The following is a 21,598-nucleotide window of genomic DNA, read 5'->3' as shown; positions in this document are numbered from 1 at the left end:
GGACTGAGGATGAGTTATGAATCAATCTATAAGCTAGACATTATCGTACATTAGAGTCGTGGATTGGAGAATTATTTCTCGACATATATGATATGTCAAGACATTGTATCTGTGAATCTATAATATGATGATGCATGAAAGGTCGTTTCGTTGCCCAAAACATACAAAATGGTATTTCAAGTCCATCTATGTATGGAGTGAAATATATATATATATATTTTTTTTTTTCTTTTTTTTTTAAGCTGACACCTTGATTAAGATAAAATTTCACCAATTTGTCCTATTTTTTCCTCATAAAAAAACTTTTTTAATGAAAAATTGTAATAATCTTTTTTCAGTTCATCAACAAGAGATTTTGATAGTAAAAAAGTTGAAAATTTTGAATTAAAGAAAAAAAGAAAAAATGTTGAAAATTCCTCGTCTGCATTCCATTATTATCATTATCTATCACCAATTCACTATTAATAAGTTTACTTTTGAGCTTCTCGTTCATTGGAAAGTCTAATGGCGACCACTTCAACCTTACTTTGCCTTCTAACTGACTTCACTAAGTGCGGTAAGACCTTTTTTTCTCTCTCTCTCTTTAATTACAAAAAAAAAGAAAAAAGAAAAAAAAAACTGAGTGCTGTATGAATCAGCAGCTGAAATCTATTCGCACTTTACGCCTTCCAACATCAAACCCACTACTTTTTTCTAATTTTTTAAAATACCGAAAAATCAACATGATACTATGTCTCATTCGAATAGAAATATTTATAAAAATATTGATAACATGTCCACATCAATGTTATTTCTAAAAATTGTAAATATAAAAAATTTGTAAAAATTATTTAAATTAACAAATAAACGTTTCATCATTTTCTAAGGAGTTTAAAATAATTAATGTTACGTGTGTTTACATTAGTGATAACTTTTGATATTTTTCATATTTTATCGATTTTTTTGTAATATTATAAAAATATCAAATTATCGTTTATATTGATGTTGAATTCACTAACACATAGAAATGTCGATAGAAATTTTGGCATGTCATAGAAATTTAATATCTTAGATGCAACTTCAGACTACTATTAATATTTTTACTATAGTGTAGAAACTATATTCAACTTAACATATTTTCTTATATATTAACTTTTTTTTTTTTGCTTGGATATATACATAATAGGACAAATATTTAAAATCTTCACTTACACTCCTATAATACTATATTTAAAAATAAAAATAAAGACAAAGTTTCCCATCGTTTACAGCAACACATTTTGTGATATATAAAAATTTATATGTTTCTTAAATAAAAATAGAAAGAATTTAATTTTTTTAAAGAACAATACATTATAAATAAATTAATAGAGAATTTCAACTTCCACTACCCATGTTTGATTACTTTTTTTTTATAACAATTATAGAAGTGTGGATTAAACCTTTGACTTAAAAAAAAAAATTGGTATCTAAATCATACTTCACTCCCAAAGATTTTAACTTTACAACATTTTTTTGATGTGTCATTAGTGCATTTGAACATATTGCTTTAACTTTTTTGAGAGTGGGATTGTAGCATCTTCAGTTTTTATTTATTTATTTGATGTATGGATTTTGTTGCCCTCTTTTGTTTTGTTTTGTTTTTTTTTTTTTGTTTTTCCAGACACTTTGAAGTAATTGAAGATTAGGTTGGGATTAACTTTTCTTAATCCTACCATTTGAATTATTTCTCTTTCCAATTTACTTGAAGTTTGGTGTCTGTTTAAGTTCCAAAATTACGAGACAATTAATAAACGTATTTATATCTCCTTGATGTATATATTCTGCTACCTTAGTTTAGTTCAACTAATTAAAATATTTATCTTCAATAAAAAATCATAAATTCGAATATTCACTTCCATATATTTATATTATATTAAAAAGAAAATGATATATATAACCTCATCAAAAACTTTAAAACTTTTGATAAGATGAAAGAAAGTCATATCAAATTATTAAAAGTTGGAAGTTTAATTTGAAAATTTAAGATAAAATTGGACTCTAAAATAATTGATATTAAATCTATTGTTTGTTATAGTTATAAAACTTAAATATACTCTTTTTTTTTTCAAGTCACTTAAATATACTCTTTAGAAATTTGAATAAACAAATACAATGCGAAAAAGATGTCTGAATGGAAACAATTTAGAAAAGTTGCAAATGCGGCCAATGACCAAACTGAATCAAAATTAATTGATTTGATATTTTCTCTTTTAGCGTTGAAAAATTCGATTTGATTTCTAATTTTATTCATTAAAAAATTAAACAACATGAAACCCACGAACTCGAAGATCAGACGGCGGAGAGTAGTTAAGACGATGGCTTAAGCTTTGAATAATTCTGTAAGGTGAGAGGAATCTCCACCGTCTGATTTCCCCAGATCAGACATCTTACTTGCCATTCCAAAGACCCACAAGTTGTTAAAAAAGAAAAGGCCCCCACTTGTAGAACCTTCTGGATCTCAAATCACATCCCACCCTACACGTGGCAGCCAGCTATAATCTCCCTCTCTCCCTCCATTTTATGGGGAAGGCTGTTTTCGAACTTATCCAAAAAATTAGGCATCTTCCCATATTCTTTTCTTCACGTTTTCCCCCCAACATTTGCACAGATTCGCAGTTTAGTTCCCTTAAAATAAGTGAAATCCCATCAGTAGTCATCACTCACCACCCCCCAAAGTTTGCAATTTTTCTACTTTTACCCAAAATTCATGGGCCATCGCTGGGCAGAGTTTACGTCACTCACATTACAAATAGAAAATAGAAAATAGAAAATAGAAAATAGAAAAATTAGAGAAACAGTGGAACATGTCCTTATTATAAAAAAGATTACAGATACAGATACAGATACGTCGGGAAATGACCAATAGGACCTCGCCCCCATGGTTTTACCCAACTCCAGCACACACGAGATCAAATCTCACAAATCACGCAAAAGCAAAAGGCCAAACGCCAAAACAAACAAACGAAACTCAACACGCCCTGAGTTTCTTACATCTCTCTGATTCTTTGATGTGCGTTACTTATTTTTGTTATAGTAGAAACGGCCGCACCGGAACAGAGAGATTCGGGTTGTTTTGTTTTTTTTTATATGGCCAAGACGAGCCCCGGCACGGATTTCCCGACCTGACTGGAGAGAGTGCTTTCCCAGACGGAGGGGCAATGGTGCAAGGACGCGGCGGTGGCGGAGGAGGACGGCGGAGAATCGATCGGACTTCCGAGACGAGTAACGGTAAGGGATGTATTGAAGTATTCCCTGACCTGTGTGATTATCCCATGAGTAATGGTCCAAGCGTGGATCCAGGAGATGGAACGGGTGGGGTCGCAGCCTTCGACGAGGACGGTGGATCCGAAGGAGGTGATTGATTGAGGAACGAATCGGAAGGATTGGTCGGATTTGGCTCCGGTGAGAAGGCGCATCAGAAATTGGTGAGAGGGGGGACCATGGAACCACCACTCGAGATCTGGAGCGAGAATCTGGTGAACAGTGTTCACGTTTCGAGAGCTCAAGGCCTCATACAGGGCGAGAACCACCCTTTGATTACTGGAATCTTCTTCCTCCAGAATTCCCTGAGAGTTAGCCAGTTCTTGCAGAAATTTGCCTTAGCCTGAGCCTCGGACACACAAACAAATTATGAAACGAAGAAGATTTTGATTTAGATTTAGAGTCGATGAGGAAACCAGAGGAGACTGGTGAGGAATTCACGGGGAGGGGCGGGGGGGATTTATAGGGAGGGGCATATCCGGACAAAATATTGTCTACATCGTCATCGCTTTTGGGGTTCTACACGTGGCCAATCAAAACGCACGACGAGTATCATTTTGGGCAGAATGGTAATTTCCAGCAACCTCGGTGGAGGGGGAAGTAATTGGGATGGGCGACGTGGCGTGTTTTGATTAGAGGGGTGCAAATTTTGTTTATGGAGCGAGACGCAGGGAAGTGGAGAACGGTCAAGCCAACTTCAGCTGACCGAATCGTGTCCCAAAAAAATGGGTTCGTAAAGTTACGCTAGCTATTTTACAGTCGATAGCTTCACTTAGCAGAACTGAACCCAGTCCAATAATGTGTGAAATTTTTCTGAAGAAATGACTTTTCAATCTATTTGTTTCCTCAAAAAATTCAATTTGACAGGAGGGGAGGGGAGAATATTTCTCCGTTGGAATTTTTCTTGCAAATTAGGTTATGAATTGTGGGAGTAATTGATTTAGGGACATGGTTAATTGAAAATGGTCTATTGCATGGTTGGGCATGAATTGAATCATGGGGATGGGGATGGGGATAAGTCTACTTTGAAATATTTGTTGGAAGAGAATGAATCTGGAGGACGCATAGAATAGGAATAGGAATAAGAGATACAATAGTTATAGTTGTTATGGGCATATGAAACCTTGCCAAAATGGGTGGATTCCCATTCCCCACATGTTGCTTCCAATTTACAATTTTGGTGCGGATTTTAGAGATTACTTTCAAAATAATGTAATTCCTTACTACTATTTTTAGTGAAGAGTGGACAACTTATTATACATTTTTTAAAGCATAACAAATTTTAGTTGAACTCAGAGTTAATTTCTTTTAAATATTTGGTTCAAAATAAATTTTAAATATTTCAGGGTTGGTTTGATAAAATTTTTGTTGTTTTAATAATTTTTCATTGCTATAGAAATGAAGAATAGAAATGTGTTTGTTAATTTTAGTTAAGCAAATGATTATTTGATTTGAATAAATCTATTATTCAGGTTCATAAATCTCATTTTTACACCTTTTATACAAAATGTGTGGTTCACAGTCTGAAGTTATCGTATACAAAATACAGCTTTTTATTCGATTTTCAATTAAGTCAAAGACATCTCAATCTCTCATTCTCTTCATTTTTTTCTTTGTGTGGCAACTCTTTTACTTCGTCTCATATTCTAAGAATTGACAACTCCTTAATAGATAGATACTTTTTTTTTTCTCTGGTCTAGAGCTATTTAAATTTTTTTTATTTGTATAAGCTGTCGGCCACATTTTTATCACTCAATTTCAGCAATATTAATGTGCAGGCCTATGACTTAATTTAAGGTTAAATTGGAAATTCAAACATAGTACGAAGAACATTTATAAATAATATATATACTTTAGGGACAAATGAAATGTTCTACTGTAGAAAATACAAAATAAATGAGCAAATATTTAAATAAATCCTTTACGCAATTTAATATGTATATGTAGCTAAGACAAAGTCATCTTTTATGATGCCCAAAATTGTTTATTAGGCTATCAAAATATACATATCATTATAGAAGGCAGTGGACCACTAGATAGCACCAAGGCAACATTTATTAATAAGATGCAACTTGTTTATCTTTCTTTATTTTCAATGGAAAATGACGGAAATTTGAAAAATGAGGAGGATTTAAATTTTCTTAATGATATGAGAACTCAATTTTCATTGCCAATATAAACAACTTTTCAGCCATAAACTATGTTTTTGTAGGTTGCAGAGAAAAGTAGGAAATTGTAGGTGACGGCTCTCCTTTTTGACTTCCCCACAGAAAAGAAAACGACTGTTCAAATTTCTCTCCACATGTTCTCAATCTCAAACCATCCTCTTCCTATTTCCTATTTCTAGTGTTACAACTATTCGATGTATGAACTTAACATAGTTCAAATGGTTAAATGTGTACCAATTCGAATAGTCAATTCGACGATGACTCAATTTCTTTAAACGCCTATCTTCGATAAAAAGTCGTGAATTCGAATCTCTATTCTATTTATTGGACTCTTTATAGAAGGAAAATTACGGTAGGTAACAAATTTTTTTTATGTATTTCAAAATATGTCACTTGTTTTTAAAAATTTTTAAATATGACACAACTTTTCACTTATATCAACAGTATATCAAATATTCATATAAGTAATATATCAGAGTATATTAAATACTTGTATCAGTATTATATCAGATGTATATCATATACATATTGCACAAAGACTCGCACTCATATAAGAGTATATCTGATAAATATTACATACATATTGTAAGGATATCATACATTTACATTTAGTAGTGTATCAAATGTATGTCTCTCACACACACACATATATAATTGGAGCTTTGTTTTTTTTTTCTCATAAGTGTTATATTTCAAAAAACTAAATGTGATTGTTATTTTGCTAATTTTACTCTCCATTTGTAACCGCCCAAATTACATTATTTTTTTTTTAACAAACCAACCAAAGTGTGGTTCTCTTGGGTAAATAATGAGAGAAAAGAGGGACCATATCATAATCAAATGAGGCCAAAATAGAATTTTGTGTGAATGTGGGAGATTATTTTGCTTGTTTCGTCTCCATTCAAGAATCAAGATTGCTTACAACCCATGTTGATCTGTCACCGGCGGCCATCACAGGCGAATCTGAGCCACATGATGAGCATCAGATGGACAAAAATAAACCCCAAACGGCCCCACTGAGAACGACATAAAAAGAAGTCAAATCTCAGCCACCAGATAAAGATGGGTGGTCACAGACAGAGAAACAGTAGTACAAGTTTGAAGGAACTAAAATTCAGTTTTTATCTTTTTTAACTTTAAGGGCACAAAATGAGCAGTGGAAGCTTCAAAGCAAGACGAGTCTTAAATGAACTGCGGAATTCAATTTGGAGAAGACAAAAACAAATAATTGGATACATGCAACCAAAACACATATTATAATTTTTGTAATTATTTGGGTTATCGAATTTAAAGAAGAAGAAGAAGAAGATCTTGTTAATCAGAAATAATCAGCCATGGAGATTTCTCTATCAGAAGAGTCACAGATTCACCCATTTCCATTTACTTGCACATTTTTTCCACCGCCAAATTTTAATCTCGTTGACAAACTCTGCCGACAATATCTTACACATTTCAATTACTAAAAATTCAATGATTATGATTTGGGTTTAGTTTGTGGTATGATTTGGTGTTATGTTTGGTACCTAAAGAAAATACTTTTTAATATATGATCTAATCTTGTCCATTCAATCAAAACTACCACTTACACCAATACTTGGACCAACATAGGAAAAGATATTTAGGGATTAAAACTAATCCACACCCGACTTTGTGACCCACTCATCCACCAAAGTTACAAATTAATCTATCACTACATTTATTAAAATACAAGACAAACACATCTCTGTCCCTTCTACTATTTCCTTCCCACGCTTGTAACTGCAGATGTAAAATCAACGATGGTAGGAAAATACACAGCAGATCAATTCAGAAACAGTGTTTATGATATTTTTATGGAGAGAGGGAGCAGCAGTTGCAATATCTGATGATCTTTGAAACTTGAGGAATATCCAATTTATGGTTTTGGAGATTCTTATTGAGATTTTTAAGACCCACTGAGTCATGGAAACAGCACTAAATTCACGTCAACAAAATAACAGACGCTAACCATTATGAATTATGAAACAATTAAATTCTCAAAATTACATATGAATATCATCCATTCTATGAGGGGCATTCCGAGAATCGAACTCGGGACCTCTCGCACCCAAAGCGAGAATCATACCACTAGACCAAATGCCCATTGATGATGCTACTTGCTTGTGTAACATTAAGAACGTTATATCGATGAAGGTTGGTATTTGCACCTCAGCGACCAACAAAAGGAAAATCAACGATGGAGTACAAAATTAATATACATGTGTCAAATCTGAAAGCAAATTCAGTAGAGAAAGACAGATTCGTCATCTAAGAACATAAATATGGAAATGAGGATTAACCGAAAAACTAAATTGTATTCCATATTTTTAGTATTTTTTAATGTGTTTGGTAATAAACTTGAAATTGAACCTCAATTTTAAAAATTATTTAAAGTGTGTTTAGTTACTAGTATTACCAAATATTTAGTTCAATTTAAAATGTTATTAATTAATTTTTAACCTACATATTATAGATTTTGTATAATTATTATTTTAGAACAGGTTAAAATATGATATGACATTTTTCTTAAGATGATTAAAGAGCCTACGTGGCAAGTTTAGTTGCCAAATAAACACTGGATTGGGAGATTAGATTAAAACTCTCAAGTGGAGACATGGACAGAACTTGAAGAAGAAAACCCAGTAAGATCAAGTTTAAAATATTGAATGAGTGAACTTGAAACCAAGAAATATAATCAAAATTGCATACCCAATCGGCCCTAAATTCTTTTGTTTCTTCCCCCTTTGAACATGTTCCTCATTTACACGAACATTTTCTTTCATTAATAGTGAGGACCGAGCAAAAACTCACAGTAATTAACCGCATAAAAAGTCATAGTAAAAACTATGACTCTTCAATTATCTCAAATTGATGTCCAAGCCAAGCCAAAGGAAAGCAGGGTAACAAATAGTACACATTCACAAACTCATATGCATGCAAAGTTGCAAACTGATCGAAACCCAAACCAGGTAATGTTTTAGAATCACAGACATCATAAATGTGGTGAAAATTTACATAAACCTCATCATATAGAGTGCAGCAATAAACAACCAAAACCCAACAAAACAATTTGTCATAAAGAAATTTAAGTAAGATCATCCTCCTCCAGCTCTTTGGCTTTCAGCTTTTCCTTCACTCTCAACAGAAGAGTTGTCTTCCATGGGTCCTGGTCAAGTAATTTATGCATATAAGTAAACAATAACGCATGCATTTTTCTAACTTCAAAACGCAAGGAGATTAATTAGTTCATCCAAGGGAAAAAAAAACTCAGAGCACTCTTTCACCACCGCACATCTTTTTCCAGCAATTGTAAGATAAATCCATCCCCAAACATATAACATATTAGAAGTGTGGCAATTATAGAATGGATAGCCTTAGTCTATGCAATGGACATACACATGGAGAGTTTTCAGCACCAGGGTCTCTCTAAGAATTTCTATCAACCAAATTGGATATCTTTACAGTTTGTAATGCAATGTAACTTTGCAAATGCAAAGAGAGTTACCAGAGGGGTCATGCTATCGAACTCCTTAACGACGTCAGTGAACTTTGCAACATCTTCTTCATCAATTGCACTTGCAATATCCTGACAGATGAAGTACTTTTTCAGCTCGAGAGAGCACAAGATTGATAAAAAAATCCAGGGGGGAAAAAAGCGGTCATAGAAGAATGCAGAATGCTATATTCATATGAAAATAAGATGTAAAGAAGTATCTAATTGAAATCTTGAAAACCAGCAGACAGCCACACATAATATGCAAGAATGGAATAAAAACTCATGTGGAGAAGTCAATGCAACTGAACTTGCAACTGAACTTGCAATCAACCTAAATGAAAAGAGATCATTAAGGGTCATCTACCTCTATCATGTAATTTATATCATAGTGCATACAGACAAGAATGAAGCAGAAAAAAAAAAAGAAAAAAAAAACATCAGTTGAAGATTGAAACAAACTTACAGCTAAAAGTCTACATTCACGTGTGTTAGAAAACGTTGGATCTAATTCCTGTAAAACAAGAGGCAAGACATTTGAATAAGACAGTAGCCATAAGGTACATGTAAACCATCAAGACAAAACAAAAAGTCTCAAAATTAAACCTGATATTCATCCAATGCTTTGGTGATGGCTACAATATCACCTTTGCAGAGTTGACATAAGCCAGCATTAAGAAGATGCCCTTTGACTCCATACTTTAGCAAGTTACTTTTGAGTGAATGCCGTGCAATCTCTACATATATTTTAATTGCCTTTTCGTACCTGAGAAAAATTTACAGTTCATAATCTGTTATTACCTTCCGACTAAGGTAGTCCACTATTGAAGCTTTGAACTCAAATATAAATTCCCTTCGTATACAAAGCTCTTCTGTGTACATTTTACTGTTGAGAAATAGTTTCATACTCTTTCGTCATTCGGCTTCAATTTTTAATTAAAGGAATAGAGGGCATTTGATCATTTCTTTTCTCAAAATAGGCATCGATATGTTGCACTAATTTTATTTTATTTTTTAATTGTAAGAACCAAAAAAAAAAAAAAAAAAAAAAAAAGACTGTCTACAGCATCTAAGATCAAGATCAAGAAATTTATAGGTTATCTTTTATGAGGGTGACCACTATAATTTGAACCAATGACTTGTATCTAGGTTTGAATTGTTGTCTTTTTTGACATTAGACCAACCCAAGGTTATTTATACATTGCAATTCTCTATATATTTACCGTTTGTTCTAACAAATAATTTAGTCACCCTCAAACACAGCAGATTACCAATAGCATCTATCACCAATACCCTGACAGCTAATGTTGAGCCCTAGGGCCAGGCTCCTGAAATGGAATCCCATTCCTCGTAATTTAAAGGGTTGTATGAAGTTTTGTTACAATTCTTTTTTTAAGTATAATCTGTAATGATTTTTGGACATGCTAAAAATTCTTTCACCTGTTAGACCAGAATACACACTAATCCTATAATTTATTTTCTAGCAATGTGACGAAAGAATATCAAAAATATAATTTTTCGGAAATTTGTTTTATAGTACAAAATGTTTTATAATTTATACTAAAATGATAATAGATATATTTCCCATTGAAATACGGATATCATTGAGAAAAATATAAAGGATATTGTTTTTCCTTGTACACATTTATAACCATGATGTACATACTCATGGCCTCATTAAACTGTTGTCAAATAGAGGAAAATATGATTGAGAATTAAGCCAATGACAACTCATGATTAATTTATTAAGAGAAGCGTACAACAATTGGATGAGTAGAAAGGCTTACTGTTCTAATTGAGCGGCAAATTGTGCCACTTTCTGCTTGCACTGGTTCGCAGATGTTGTTACTTCTTCATTTTGGAAAAAGTCTGCAGCTTTCTCAAAGTAACCAATAGCAAGTTCAATGTTCTGATCAGACTCATATAGTTCAGCAATTTCCTACATCACCAAAGATGATTACAATTTGAACAATGCCTTACATTCAAAGTAGAAAAAGAAGCAAATAAATTCAACCAAGAAAAAGAAAGCTAATGAAGACATTATTGAATAATTAATTTTCTAAATGATCCTGCGAAACTAAAGAGTTGAGGTTTAAGTAGCATAAACATGTACCTTCAAATATCTTGCAGCCATACTGAGCCTTCCAATATCACAAAATAGATTAACTGCCTGCTCCATGCATGAAGTGGCCTCTGCAATACAATAAATATTTTTAGCTACAACAAATGTCCATAGTCCATACTAAAAAAATTGATTAAAAAAACCAATGTAGCAATGTAAGGATGAGTAACATGATCGTAGCAGATGACTTTAACGAATTAAATTGAAATAGTAACATATCTGGATTTACATCATTGACAGATAGAAAATATAAGGAGAACAAGAAGGCTATTTACTGGGTCCTTCTGAGTTAGCAACTTATATTAACGTCAAGAATCAATATCAGGTTAAAAAAAAAAATTAATAAGACAATTTGCAAAGATAATCACTCATGGACAAGAATATTCCATCAGAGAAGAAGAACTAAAATAAAATCCAATTCTAACAAACCATTTAACACGTGGATGTAATGTTATAGTATTTTTCCATTCTCTCATGATTGTTCTCTATTCATGATCTACTAAAATGATTTTTCAAACAACAAAGATTGAGTTCTAATCTCTTTTGTTTATGTTGAAAATAAGAAAACAAATCAAGAAATATTGAAGAATTAAAGAGAGCATGGAACATTAAAAAGAACATAATTGGCCAGATAATTGAATAGTGTATGTGTACGGGAAAATTAAACAACCTTTTATAATTGAAATGTAAATTTTGTGATAACTGAAAGTACTGGAATATCATGAATAAAGTTGTGCATACGAGTGTTCGTATGACATACTATAATGAGGAAATAACATAAACATAAAGAGCAGTATGGGACTCAACCCTTTATAGATGTTTTCTTATAGGAATTGGCAGCATCAACATAAGCTTGAGCAGCTTCATGCTTACTTTCCACCTACAAAAAAATGATTTCTAAAATGATGTCGGAAAGGTCATTTTATGAGGTAATACACTATAAAATATTTGAAGCACTTACCTTCAGATGGCAACTTGCCAACTTTGTATATGTTGACCCAGCTTTATCCCCTAAAACACAGGATGCATAGAGATTAAAGCCACATAACAGGTGAAATAGTGAGAAGAGATGAGGTAACTGTGAATGATAACAAAATTATTAGACTACATAATTTTGGGGAAAGTGACTGTTTTTATATTCTTTCTACTGAGAAAAGAGACCGATGCCACAATTAGGGGAATAAATATGTCCTTTTTATTTAGGGGAAAACATGTCCTTTTGAAGATTAAGAAAAATCTAAAAACAGTGTTCAAACATGTCCTTTTGGTTTACATTTCTTCGTCCCTCTGGCCAATATGTCTGCAACCAAACCATTTAATTTTCACTATGTCCTTCACATTTTGCATTGCACGGCTAACACATTTATGGATTTCTAAATATAGTTTTCAGTTATTGTGTCTGGTTCCCAAACAATATGATCCAAAATTGTAATTTGGATTGTTAACGCATCCAAACCTTTTTATACTGTGTCTAGCTATCATTTGTAGACAACTCTTAGATTGTATCATCGTATATCCGGATAGAGTACAGACAGTTGCATCTATAAACTGAACATAAACCAAATGCATTTATTGTGCCATAAAAATACCTTTACAATCCATCAGATTATTGACTCATTCAGTCCTAACCCTCCTAGCTCAAATCAAGTACATACCTTGCTAGCAGGATCGTCAAAATAAATTCTAATTTCAGTAAAAACAACTATGTAGGTCAAATTCCAACCAGAAGAACCAGCAGGTAGCTCTCTGTTTGATCGACAATAAATTCCTTTTAATTCAAGTAACAGACAATAAAGTTCAGTCCAAGTGAATGCATAATGACGAGAAAAATTGAATGAATCGATGGCGCAAAGATCTAAGGGACCAAAAAGAAGAAGTTGCAGAGAAAGATTATGGTGAATTACATGATTTAGAAAGCTTGTAACAGTTAGCAGCCTTATCGAAGAGGTCAGCTGCATCTTCGTACTTGGAACCGAACAATCCCCATCCATTGAGCTTCTTCTCCGCTTTCTTCTCGAATTCCTCTCCCTTGGCAAGCTGATCGGCCATCTTCAATCTGTTTCCTCGAGTTTGCTTGGAGCTTGAGAAATCAAACGAAGAATAAAAGCAGGGAGAGAAATTATGGTGAAATTACTATGGTCAACTCTGGAATTTGACGGTCCAAGCAGGTGAGAGATTTTTCTTCGGAAGTAAGCTTTTGTTCCGTCGACCTCGCTCAGCTTTTGCTGCGCCGTCCGAAATCCGCTAGTTAAAATGCCGAAACCAGCGGGCAGCTTGGTTTACGATTAGTCGGTCTGCACCGATCCTTTTCCAATCGCTTCTATACGACGTGTCGGCTCATGGGCAGGGGAGTGACCGAAATGGTAATGAAACGGCGTCGTTGTACGTGCTTGAATTTTCTTACAGTTGAAAATCATAAACTTAAATTCATATAAATTGAATTTTTTTTAATCTATAAATTGAAAATTATTATTCAGTCTTAAAAATTGTTAATGGAATGATTCTGTTCTTTTTCTTTCTCCTCTAAAATATATATAATTATACAATGTTTTGTAAGGTCAAAATATACTATGCTTTGTTTTAAATTATTAATTCTTTTTCCCTTTTTTTTTTTCTAAAGACAGAGGTTTTAAACTTTAAATTGTTAGTGGGAAACGGATTGGGATATCCAAGTGATGAACTTGGAACCAGAAAGAACCAGTAATTCAATTCCAAGGCGGAAGCAGAGGCAGTAACAGGACTCTACTCGCAGAAGTGGCTTGCTAAAGCTCGAGAAGAAACTATTATGAGTTTCTCCATCAAATTCGCCGTCGCCCAACCTGCTCAATCCATTGTCTTTCCTTCCCGAACCTCCAATTACCAGGCTAGTTCCTCATTCCCTCAAGCAATTTCTTCTTCTTCATCCAGAATTGGAATTTATTGGCGTAATGGCTAAAAATTTTAACAGATTAGGAATTTGGCTTTAACACCACCACATTCTGCCACCCAAAATCCTATTACGGCCGCCGGTATCAAAATTTCTAATCCCCAGCTTCAAATTCAGCCACTTGTTGATCTCCTGCGTTATTGTGTGGACATAAGGTTTCTGAAACAAGCAAAGACTATTCATGGGTTTCTGTTAAAATCACAATTTTCAAACCGAGACTCTCTGGTCTTGCTTAATCATGTTGCTCACGCTTACTCGAAATGCTCTGATATCGGTGCCGCATGTCGCCTGTTTGATCAAATGTCCCAGAGAAACATATTTTCTTGGACTGTCATAATTGTTGGATTAGCTGAGAATGGTTTGTTCCTCGATGGGTTTGAGTTCTTCTGTGAAATGCAGAATCAGGGAATTTTCCCGGATCAGTTTGCTTATTCTGGTATTGTGAAGATATGTATTGGTCTGGAGTCCATTGAATTGGGCAGAATGGTCCATGCCCAGATTGTTAGTAGAGGTTTTGCATCTCATACTTTTGTATCTACTGCTCTTCTCGATATGTATTCGAAGTTACAAAAGATCGAGGATTCGTACAAGGTGTTTAACACCATGACTGAAGTTAATGTGGTCTCATGGAATGCTATGATATCAGGGTTTGCATCAAACAGTCTTTACTCAGAGGCATTTGATCATTTTCTCAGAATGAAGGGAGAAGGAGCAATGCCTGATGCACATACATTTATCGGTGTTGCAAAAGCTATCGGGATGTTACGGGATGTGAGCAAGGCAAAAGAAGTTAGTCATTATGCTTCTAAGTTGGGTGTAGACTCTAATACTCTCGTGGGAACTGCTCTCATTGATATGCATTCTAAATGTGGATCTTTGCAAGAGGCAAGATCTATCTTTGACTCTCATTTCACGAACTGTGGGGTTAATGCACCATGGAATGCAATGATTTCGGGATATTTACAGAGTGAGTGTAATGGAAAAGCCTTGGAATTCTTTGCCAAAATGAATCAAAATGACATTCACTTGGACCACTACACTTACTGTAGTGTATTTAATGCCATAGCTGCTTTGAAGTGTTTGTCGACGGGAAAGAAGGTTCATGCCAGGGCTATAAAATCAGGATTTGAAGTGAATCATATAAGTATATCCAATGCAGTGGCAAATGCCTATGCTAAATGTGGATCCCTTGATGATGTAAGGAAGGTGTTATACAGGATGGAAGAAAGAGATTTAGTATCTTGGACCACCTTAGTGACTGCCTACTCTCAATATTCTGAATGGGATAAAGCAATAGAGATCTTCTCAAATATGAGAGAAGAAGGTTTTGTACCCAATCAATTCACCTTTTCTAGCGTGCTTCTTTCATGTGCCAGCCTTTGCTTACTCGAGTACGGTCAGCAGGTTCACGGTTTCCTCTTCAAGGTTGGCTTGGATATGGACAAATTCATAGAAAGTGCTTTGATTGATATGTATGCCAAATGTGGCAGTCTGGCTGAGGCAAAAAAGGTTTTCGATAGAATCTCTAATGCCGATACAGTTTCATGGACTGCTATAATCTCAGGTCATGCTCAACATGGTATTGTGGATGACGCCCTTCGACTGTTTAGAAAGATGGAGCAATTGGGCGTGAAGCCAAATGCTGTCACTTTTTTGTGTGTCCTGTTTGCATGTAGCCATGGAGGTCTGGTGGAGGAAGGCCTACAATACTTCAAACTAATGAAGGAAACCTATGGTTTGGAGCCGGAGATGGAGCATTATTCCTGTATCGTTGATCTCCTAAGTCGCGTGGGACGTTTAAATGATGCAATTGAGTTCATAAGAAAGATGCCCATAGAGCCCAATGAAATGGTTTGGCAGACCTTGTTGGGCGCATGCAGGGTCCATGGTAATGTTGAATTGGGGGAGCTTGCTGCTCAGAAGATACTTTCTTTCAAAGCAGAAAACTCTGCTACTTATGTTCTCTTATCCAACACCTATATAGAATCAGGGAGTTACGAAGATGGACTTAGTTTGCGACACGTCATGAAAGATCGCGGCGTAAAAAAGGAACCGGGATGTAGTTGGATCTCTGTGAATGGTAGACTGCATAAGTTTTATGCAGGAGATCTTCAACACCCAGAAAAAGATAAAATTTATGCAAAGCTAGAAGAGTTGAGGTTGAAGACCAATTCTTTGATCGATGTACTAGATTTGAGTTATGAACTGTAAGATGTTGACCTCGAGTAAGCTATACAGATACAGATTGAAGCTTCCATCACTTCAACCAAAATCCCTACAGGAAAATAAAAAAAGAATAAGCATCAGCCAAACATATGAAATTAAACAGTGAAGGCAAATGGATGCTTAAGAACTAAATTTGGAGGCTAAGGGATGTGGGACTTACAGATATGATTCTCTGCATTCATCTCCTGCAGGTTCTGAAATGTATATGGTGATGTACTACATAAGATAAGGAAGAATAATGACCTAAGTTAGGGGAATGATAAAAAGTGCCATTGATTGATGCTCGGTTCTATAGAAGATCTTTTACTTTTTGACTAGATGATTGTTTTGTTGGTGAAGGTTATCACTTATCAGAAGTCTGACCTCTTCTATAGTAATGCATTGTTATGGTGTGCTAATATGGAATCATAGAGCCTTTCTGCTTATGACTTTACTGGGGTCTACTGATCTTGTCATGCTCTAAGTAGTAAAATTTATCATTACATGAATAAGTTTGGGGAGAAATTTCTCAAAATCATCAGCAGTAGAAATGAGGACATCTCTCTTTTTTTCCTCTCTCTCACTCTCTTATTTGTTTTTGTTTCAACTTTCTAACTTTGTCTTTTATCCTTCATTTCTTTCCCTCAGAAACGTGGCCTAGTGGTTTCCTGAATTCTATTTAGCATGCTAACAACTGTTTACTATTTCCCCCGTGAATTAGCTGAAATGAGATTGCTCATTTTTTATTATATTTTCCCTTTTACCATAGGAGGAATTTGGCCGTTCATGAATTATTGCTTGCAGTAGCAGTGCAGCGATAACTGAAGTAAAACATTTTGATATGAGCTCTCATAACTAATTAACATGCTTCTTCTTCCCCACCAATAACCTCATTACCTGTTGTGGATGTAATAATACTGGTCCATGTCATCCAAAACCAAAACTATGCATTAAAAATTTGAAATGAAACCACTTGATGAGATGGTAAAAGAACAGTACTGTGCTGAAATAGTGTCTATTCTTAGATAATGCATTTTGTGGGATAGTCCTTATCTTTAGAAGCATCCCAATTGATTTACATAAACCTCTCTTAATTTTATCAGAACTGGCTTTTTGGCAGGGGAAACGAAGCATTCTCGAAGGTTAGCGAGACGGGTGATGAGCCTAATGCAAGGAGCGTGGTCCCGAGACCCGTGTTATGGAGCGTGAGGGGAGGGGAAGAGGAAGAAGAAGAAGAAGAAGGAGTCTCCTCCTAGTTTATGGGGTTGAAGAAGAGAATTGCATGGTGGAGAGGGAAAAATGTGTGCCTTTCAGAGACTATCCAAAAACCAATAACGATGCAGAACAGTTGAAAGGCTGTTTTATGAAAGGTATTGGTGGGTATGGCCCCTCGCAGTGTAAGCTAGGCTTGTTGTGCCATTATATGTGGTCCTTTTGCTGGATTTATATGCTGGTTCCTTAACATGTGAAAGAAGATAGGACAAGCGACTTCCACTCCACGTCCACTGCACATATTCATATATTATATTAGTGGGAAATGGGAATTAAGAAAAATGGAAATATTGTACTGAAAATCTATCCATCTCAAAGCCTACAAACCGCCCCCGTGACCTAAAATGTTGAAATCTTTCTGTCACCATCAGTGGGGTAACAACAACAACACACAACACAATATGGTACGCTCCCTCTAACTTAATGCTATGCATATTTTGTTGCTACTTATACAGATTCATTTGCTCTTTGGGCCACCCCTAAATTATAATTCTTCATTTCTCTCCACAATTTTTGCCCTCTTTCTTTTCTTCTGCATATTTAAATCAAACTTTTTAAATAGCATTATATTGAGAGGAAGAAGAAAAAGAAAGAAGATGCTGGATTTCAATATACAAGACAAAACTTTATATAGCTGTCATATAAGTTTGTTTGCGTAGTTTATATATTACTGTCTGAGCATAACCAAGCTGACGTAAGCAGAGTAGCTGCTACAATTCTAAGACTGACGACCTCTTTGAGAGTGACCCTTTTCAAATCTCCTCCTTCTGCTTCAAACCCACTTTTTCTTTTTTCCTTTTACCCCTTTTTTCTGCCTCAATTTTACATTATATTCCCACATTTTCCTCTGCTTTAGAATAAGGTCCTGCTCCTAATTATATTCAAATTAAAACTTTGGTCTTGTGCTGATTCATTTATATGATCTTTTTTCTCATATATACACTAGCAAAACTTGTTATTGTCATTGTTGTTTATATTATATTATCCTTGTATAGATTCTTTACCTACCAAAAACTCTCTCCTCGGCCCCAAGTGAACAAGAGAGGCACTTATCAATAACTTTATACTTTTATTAAGTTTTGTTTCCATTGTACATTTGCATGTGAATGTACTTTCCCGAAGTGCAACTCACGTGACCTTTTGTAGCAAGTCACAAGAATCCTATAACTTTGCTCCACAAAAACGGATAACAATAGATATTTTTATTTTTAACACACATAGAAATTAGAAATATAGAACCGGATATGGTTAAGTTATATATCATCACCATCGAGGAAATTATTCGGTGGAAACGAGTACAAAAACTCCTTTCTTCGAGGCAGAAAGTTCAAATCTTCATCACACGATTGTTATACTAAAAAAAATTACATCTTATTAATCTAATTGAGTGCAATAATTAATGGAATTTTTCATCCCCTATAGAGTTCAAACTTGAACTTGTTTCTTTAACTTAGGGTAAAGAATAGGTCACGAGAATTATTTCCAAACTAAGTAGCTATACTTTTAGCATGATTGGGGTTCTCTACTGTGAAAATGTATATGATGAAACCGATTAAGAGGCAGAAAATTGAATTTGTGTTGGGATTTTTTATGCAGATTTAGTAATGCAATTATATCATCCTAATTGTTTTGTGCTATTTAATCAAAACAATGCTAGGGATAGCCAATCTTATCCTTTTGCAGCTAAATTACACCTGGGGTTTTCGGGAAATTGATCTCGTAAACATATCTCAAACCCGACACGGGTGACAGTGTCTATCACACGCACGTTCATCCTACCAAATTGTCATATTTACAAAATTTTATTTCTTGTATTATAATTATAAATATCACAAAACTATGTGTCACCCGATACAATTTTACTATGATTAATTATAAAAATTAAATCTAAAAATTCGAAAACAATCCATTTCAAATCATAGGTACTATGGTTTCCATCCCACGAGGCTCTCTCCAACTTTATTGCAACTAACGAGCAGAGAATGTGGGCTGGAAAGGCTTTTCCCTTTTTGGTGATTTAAATCTAAATCTAAAATAATTTAATGCTACTTAATTAAGCACGCAGATGCATGCTTTATTAGGTTGGAAAATTAATTAATTAGTTAATAAAGTTTATGGGATATAAATATATATATAATATGTGCACTCTGGAAGTACGTATTTTATATGATTATGAAAGTTGATTAGAATCTGACTTCAACATCGAAAGTTGGGTTGTAAAGTTGTGAAAAGTGTTTTGTTATGTTGACGTTTGCTTTGAAAGCTTTTTTAAGTTTTATGTTTATGGTATCATTATGGGTTTCATGTGAAATCAAAATAAATTAAACAGGTTTGTTTTAAAAAGTAGAAATTAGCTAGAAAGCTTGATGTTTTCAAATTATGAATACTCTGTATCGACTATTCAATCTAAAAGCTTAAGAAGCACATACTTGTGATGGATCAGTAAATAATTTGAACAACCCACCAAATGATGACACAATCGATAAAATACAAATTGGTTTGAAATTTGGTGTTAGGAATGGAATCTCTCAGCACCACTCCACAAAAAATGAATGAAAATACACATAACATGGATGCTATAGATATATAGATCCAAAGAAACGAAGCTGCGAGAGACAAAGTATAGTGTAATTGGGTATATAAAATGAAGCAATTTGATTGGTTTGGAAGTATACATTTTGGACTTGGGTGTGCATTATTGAGAGGGAGAATTGTACAGGGAATTATGGGGGGGGGGGTTGGTTTCCTACCACTGTACATAAAAGCAACCATGTGAAAAATCAAATCAAAACGGGAATACCAACCCACGAGCAGCGTGCTTAACTTGGAGCAAAACTAAAGTCGATCATCGAGCGTCTTCTCAAGCATGTGAGTGACATCAAAACATCTTGAAAAGACTCGTGTTGGTCACGAAATCAGCACAACCAGAATGTTGGAGAATGCCGCTGGGGCCACCAAGGTACCGTATTCAAATTCAAAATCTTCGTCCGAATCATGGGTCTAGCGATTACCTTAATTATTTTTCGGGTTAGCTAGGGGTAGGAAGAAATGAAAGAGTAATAATGATATATAATAGGCAGTTGTGTTAATTAAGATAGGGTGAAGACAAAGAGCTTATCTGTGTGAGTTTTGTAGGGTTGCTCTTTTTCCATAATATCATGATATTGATACAAATATATAAAAATATAAAAATATATATCGATAAGCATCCAGTCACGCTCATTGGACAAAATCCACACTACTCTACCGGAACATGTCCAAATTCTGAATCGTCAATCACAGTAATTACATAGCAGCAGATAAAAAAAAATGTTTTATTTATTTATTTTTTATGATTAATTATTATTCTTGGTTGATTAAAATTAATTAGGGAGGCATAAATGCGATTAAAATTGAGAGGATTAAAGATTAAAGAGAGGGGAAGGGACAAGTGTAGTAGCAGGGTTGGTGTGTGGTGTGTATTGTTTTGTTGTAATGATTAAAGGGCACACATGTGAATAGAGAGAGTGGGTACCTTATTTGTCTCTCAACAATCCAGACAATTTTCCCAACCAATATTAACCCCTTTTAATTTTTTAATTTTTTTTTCCACCTTGGTATTCATTTATATTATAATGTTTTTATTCACTTCTCGTGATATTTTTAACTCATATATATATATATATATACACATTTGCTTATACGCTAATGGCTATATCGATCATTCACCCATGCATGCAAATAACTTTAATAATAATGTTGTTTTTAATTAATAATGTTATGAATTATGAATGATTTGGTAGCTGGATATTTTGGTTCCAATTTCCAAGAAGATTGAATGTTGTGATCACAGTTGTTCCAATTTCTCATTGCATAAGAAGTTGGAAGAGGAACTATGTGTGTGAAGGAATGCAGAAGGGCACGTGTGGAGAGAGAGAGAGAGAGAGAATTTAAAAAATATATATATGAAATTAAAATGAAAATTAATAAGAAGAGAAAAAAAAAAGTCCCCCGTGAGGAGTGTTTGGAGGCATTCAAAAATCACAACTAAACATCCTTTTGGTTGCTTGCTTGGCCTTCACTTCTTTCGATGGCCATTTTCACTCCCATCCGCAACGCAACCATCACGAGCC

General features: G+C 34.4%; 3 protein-coding genes and 1 non-coding gene across 5 annotated transcripts; 1 reads left to right on the top strand and 3 right to left on the bottom strand.

The window, feature by feature from the left end:
* Window positions 1–2,807: 2,807 nt before the first annotated feature.
* Window positions 2,808–3,703, bottom strand: SAG20 (senescence associated gene 20). Its single transcript, XM_088122308.1, has one exon. The coding sequence runs from the start codon at window positions 3,435–3,437 to the stop codon at window positions 3,105–3,107; it is 333 nt and encodes a 110-aa protein (XP_087978434.1). The 5' UTR covers window positions 3,438–3,703; the 3' UTR covers window positions 2,808–3,104.
* A 3,796-nt stretch (window positions 3,704–7,499) lies between these two features.
* Window positions 7,500–7,571, bottom strand: TRNAP-UGG (transfer RNA proline (anticodon UGG)). Its single transcript has one exon. It is a non-coding gene; the product is annotated as a tRNA-Pro (tRNA).
* Window positions 7,572–8,418: 847 nt separating this feature from the next.
* ALPHA-SNAP2 (alpha-soluble NSF attachment protein 2) lies at window positions 8,419–13,314 on the bottom strand. Its single transcript, XM_022278594.2, has 9 exons — window positions 12,988–13,314; window positions 12,045–12,094; window positions 11,891–11,963; window positions 11,075–11,154; window positions 10,749–10,900; window positions 9,568–9,727; window positions 9,428–9,475; window positions 8,974–9,054; window positions 8,419–8,634 (listed from the first exon to the last, which is right to left on the bottom strand). The coding sequence occupies exons 1-9, from the start codon at window positions 13,130–13,132 to the stop codon at window positions 8,554–8,556; spliced, it is 870 nt and encodes a 289-aa protein (XP_022134286.1). The 5' UTR covers window positions 13,133–13,314; the 3' UTR covers window positions 8,419–8,553.
* A 1-nt stretch (window position 13,315) lies between these two features.
* LOC111006636 (pentatricopeptide repeat-containing protein At2g33680) lies at window positions 13,316–18,006 on the top strand. Of its 2 annotated transcripts, none has more exons than XM_022278664.2 (3): window positions 13,316–13,446; window positions 13,704–13,946; window positions 14,031–18,006. In XM_022278664.2, exons 2-3 carry the CDS (start codon window positions 13,869–13,871, stop codon window positions 16,218–16,220), a joined length of 2,268 nt encoding a protein of 755 aa, XP_022134356.1. In that variant the 5' UTR covers window positions 13,316–13,446; window positions 13,704–13,868; the 3' UTR covers window positions 16,221–18,006. The 2 variants fall into 2 exon arrangements, 1 of the variants encoding a protein (XP_022134356.1); XR_015790266.1 differs by lacking the exon at window positions 13,316–13,446 and having other exon boundaries at window positions 13,500–13,946; window positions 14,031–16,426; window positions 17,335–18,006.
* The last annotated feature ends 3,592 nt before the right edge of the window (window positions 18,007–21,598 follow it).

Source organism: Momordica charantia, assembly GCF_013281855.1.
Source record: "Momordica charantia cultivar OHB3-1 chromosome 4 unlocalized genomic scaffold, Mcharantia_2.0 BLBB01000004.1, whole genome shotgun sequence".
NCBI classification, from domain to species: Eukaryota; Viridiplantae; Streptophyta; class Magnoliopsida; order Cucurbitales; family Cucurbitaceae; genus Momordica; species Momordica charantia.
The sequence above is the reverse complement of the archived record's forward strand: the minus strand, read 5'-3'. Positions and strand labels throughout refer to the sequence as shown.

Bases quoted from the DNA above. Each gene is read 5' to 3' on its own strand.
- ALPHA-SNAP2 (XM_022278594.2), bottom strand. From the start codon at position 13,132: ATGGCCGATCAGCTTGCCAAGGGAGAGGAATTCGAGAAGAAAGCGGAG. The intron at 11,964-12,044 runs GTAAGTGCTTCA...ATTTTTTTGTAG, and splicing joins TGGCAAGTTGCCATCTGAAG to GTGGAAAGTAAGCATGAAGC. The intron at 9,476-9,567 runs GTTTAATTTTGA...CTTGTTTTACAG, and splicing joins AAGCATTGGATGAATATCAG to GAATTAGATCCAACGTTTTC.
- LOC111006636 (XM_022278664.2), top strand. From the start codon at position 13,869: ATGAGTTTCTCCATCAAATTCGCCGTCGCCCAACCTGCTCAATCCATT. The intron at 13,947-14,030 runs GCTAGTTCCTCA...AAATTTTAACAG, and splicing joins CCCGAACCTCCAATTACCAG to ATTAGGAATTTGGCTTTAAC.
- SAG20 (XM_088122308.1), bottom strand. From the start codon at position 3,437: ATGCGCCTTCTCACCGGAGCCAAATCCGACCAATCCTTCCGATTCGTT.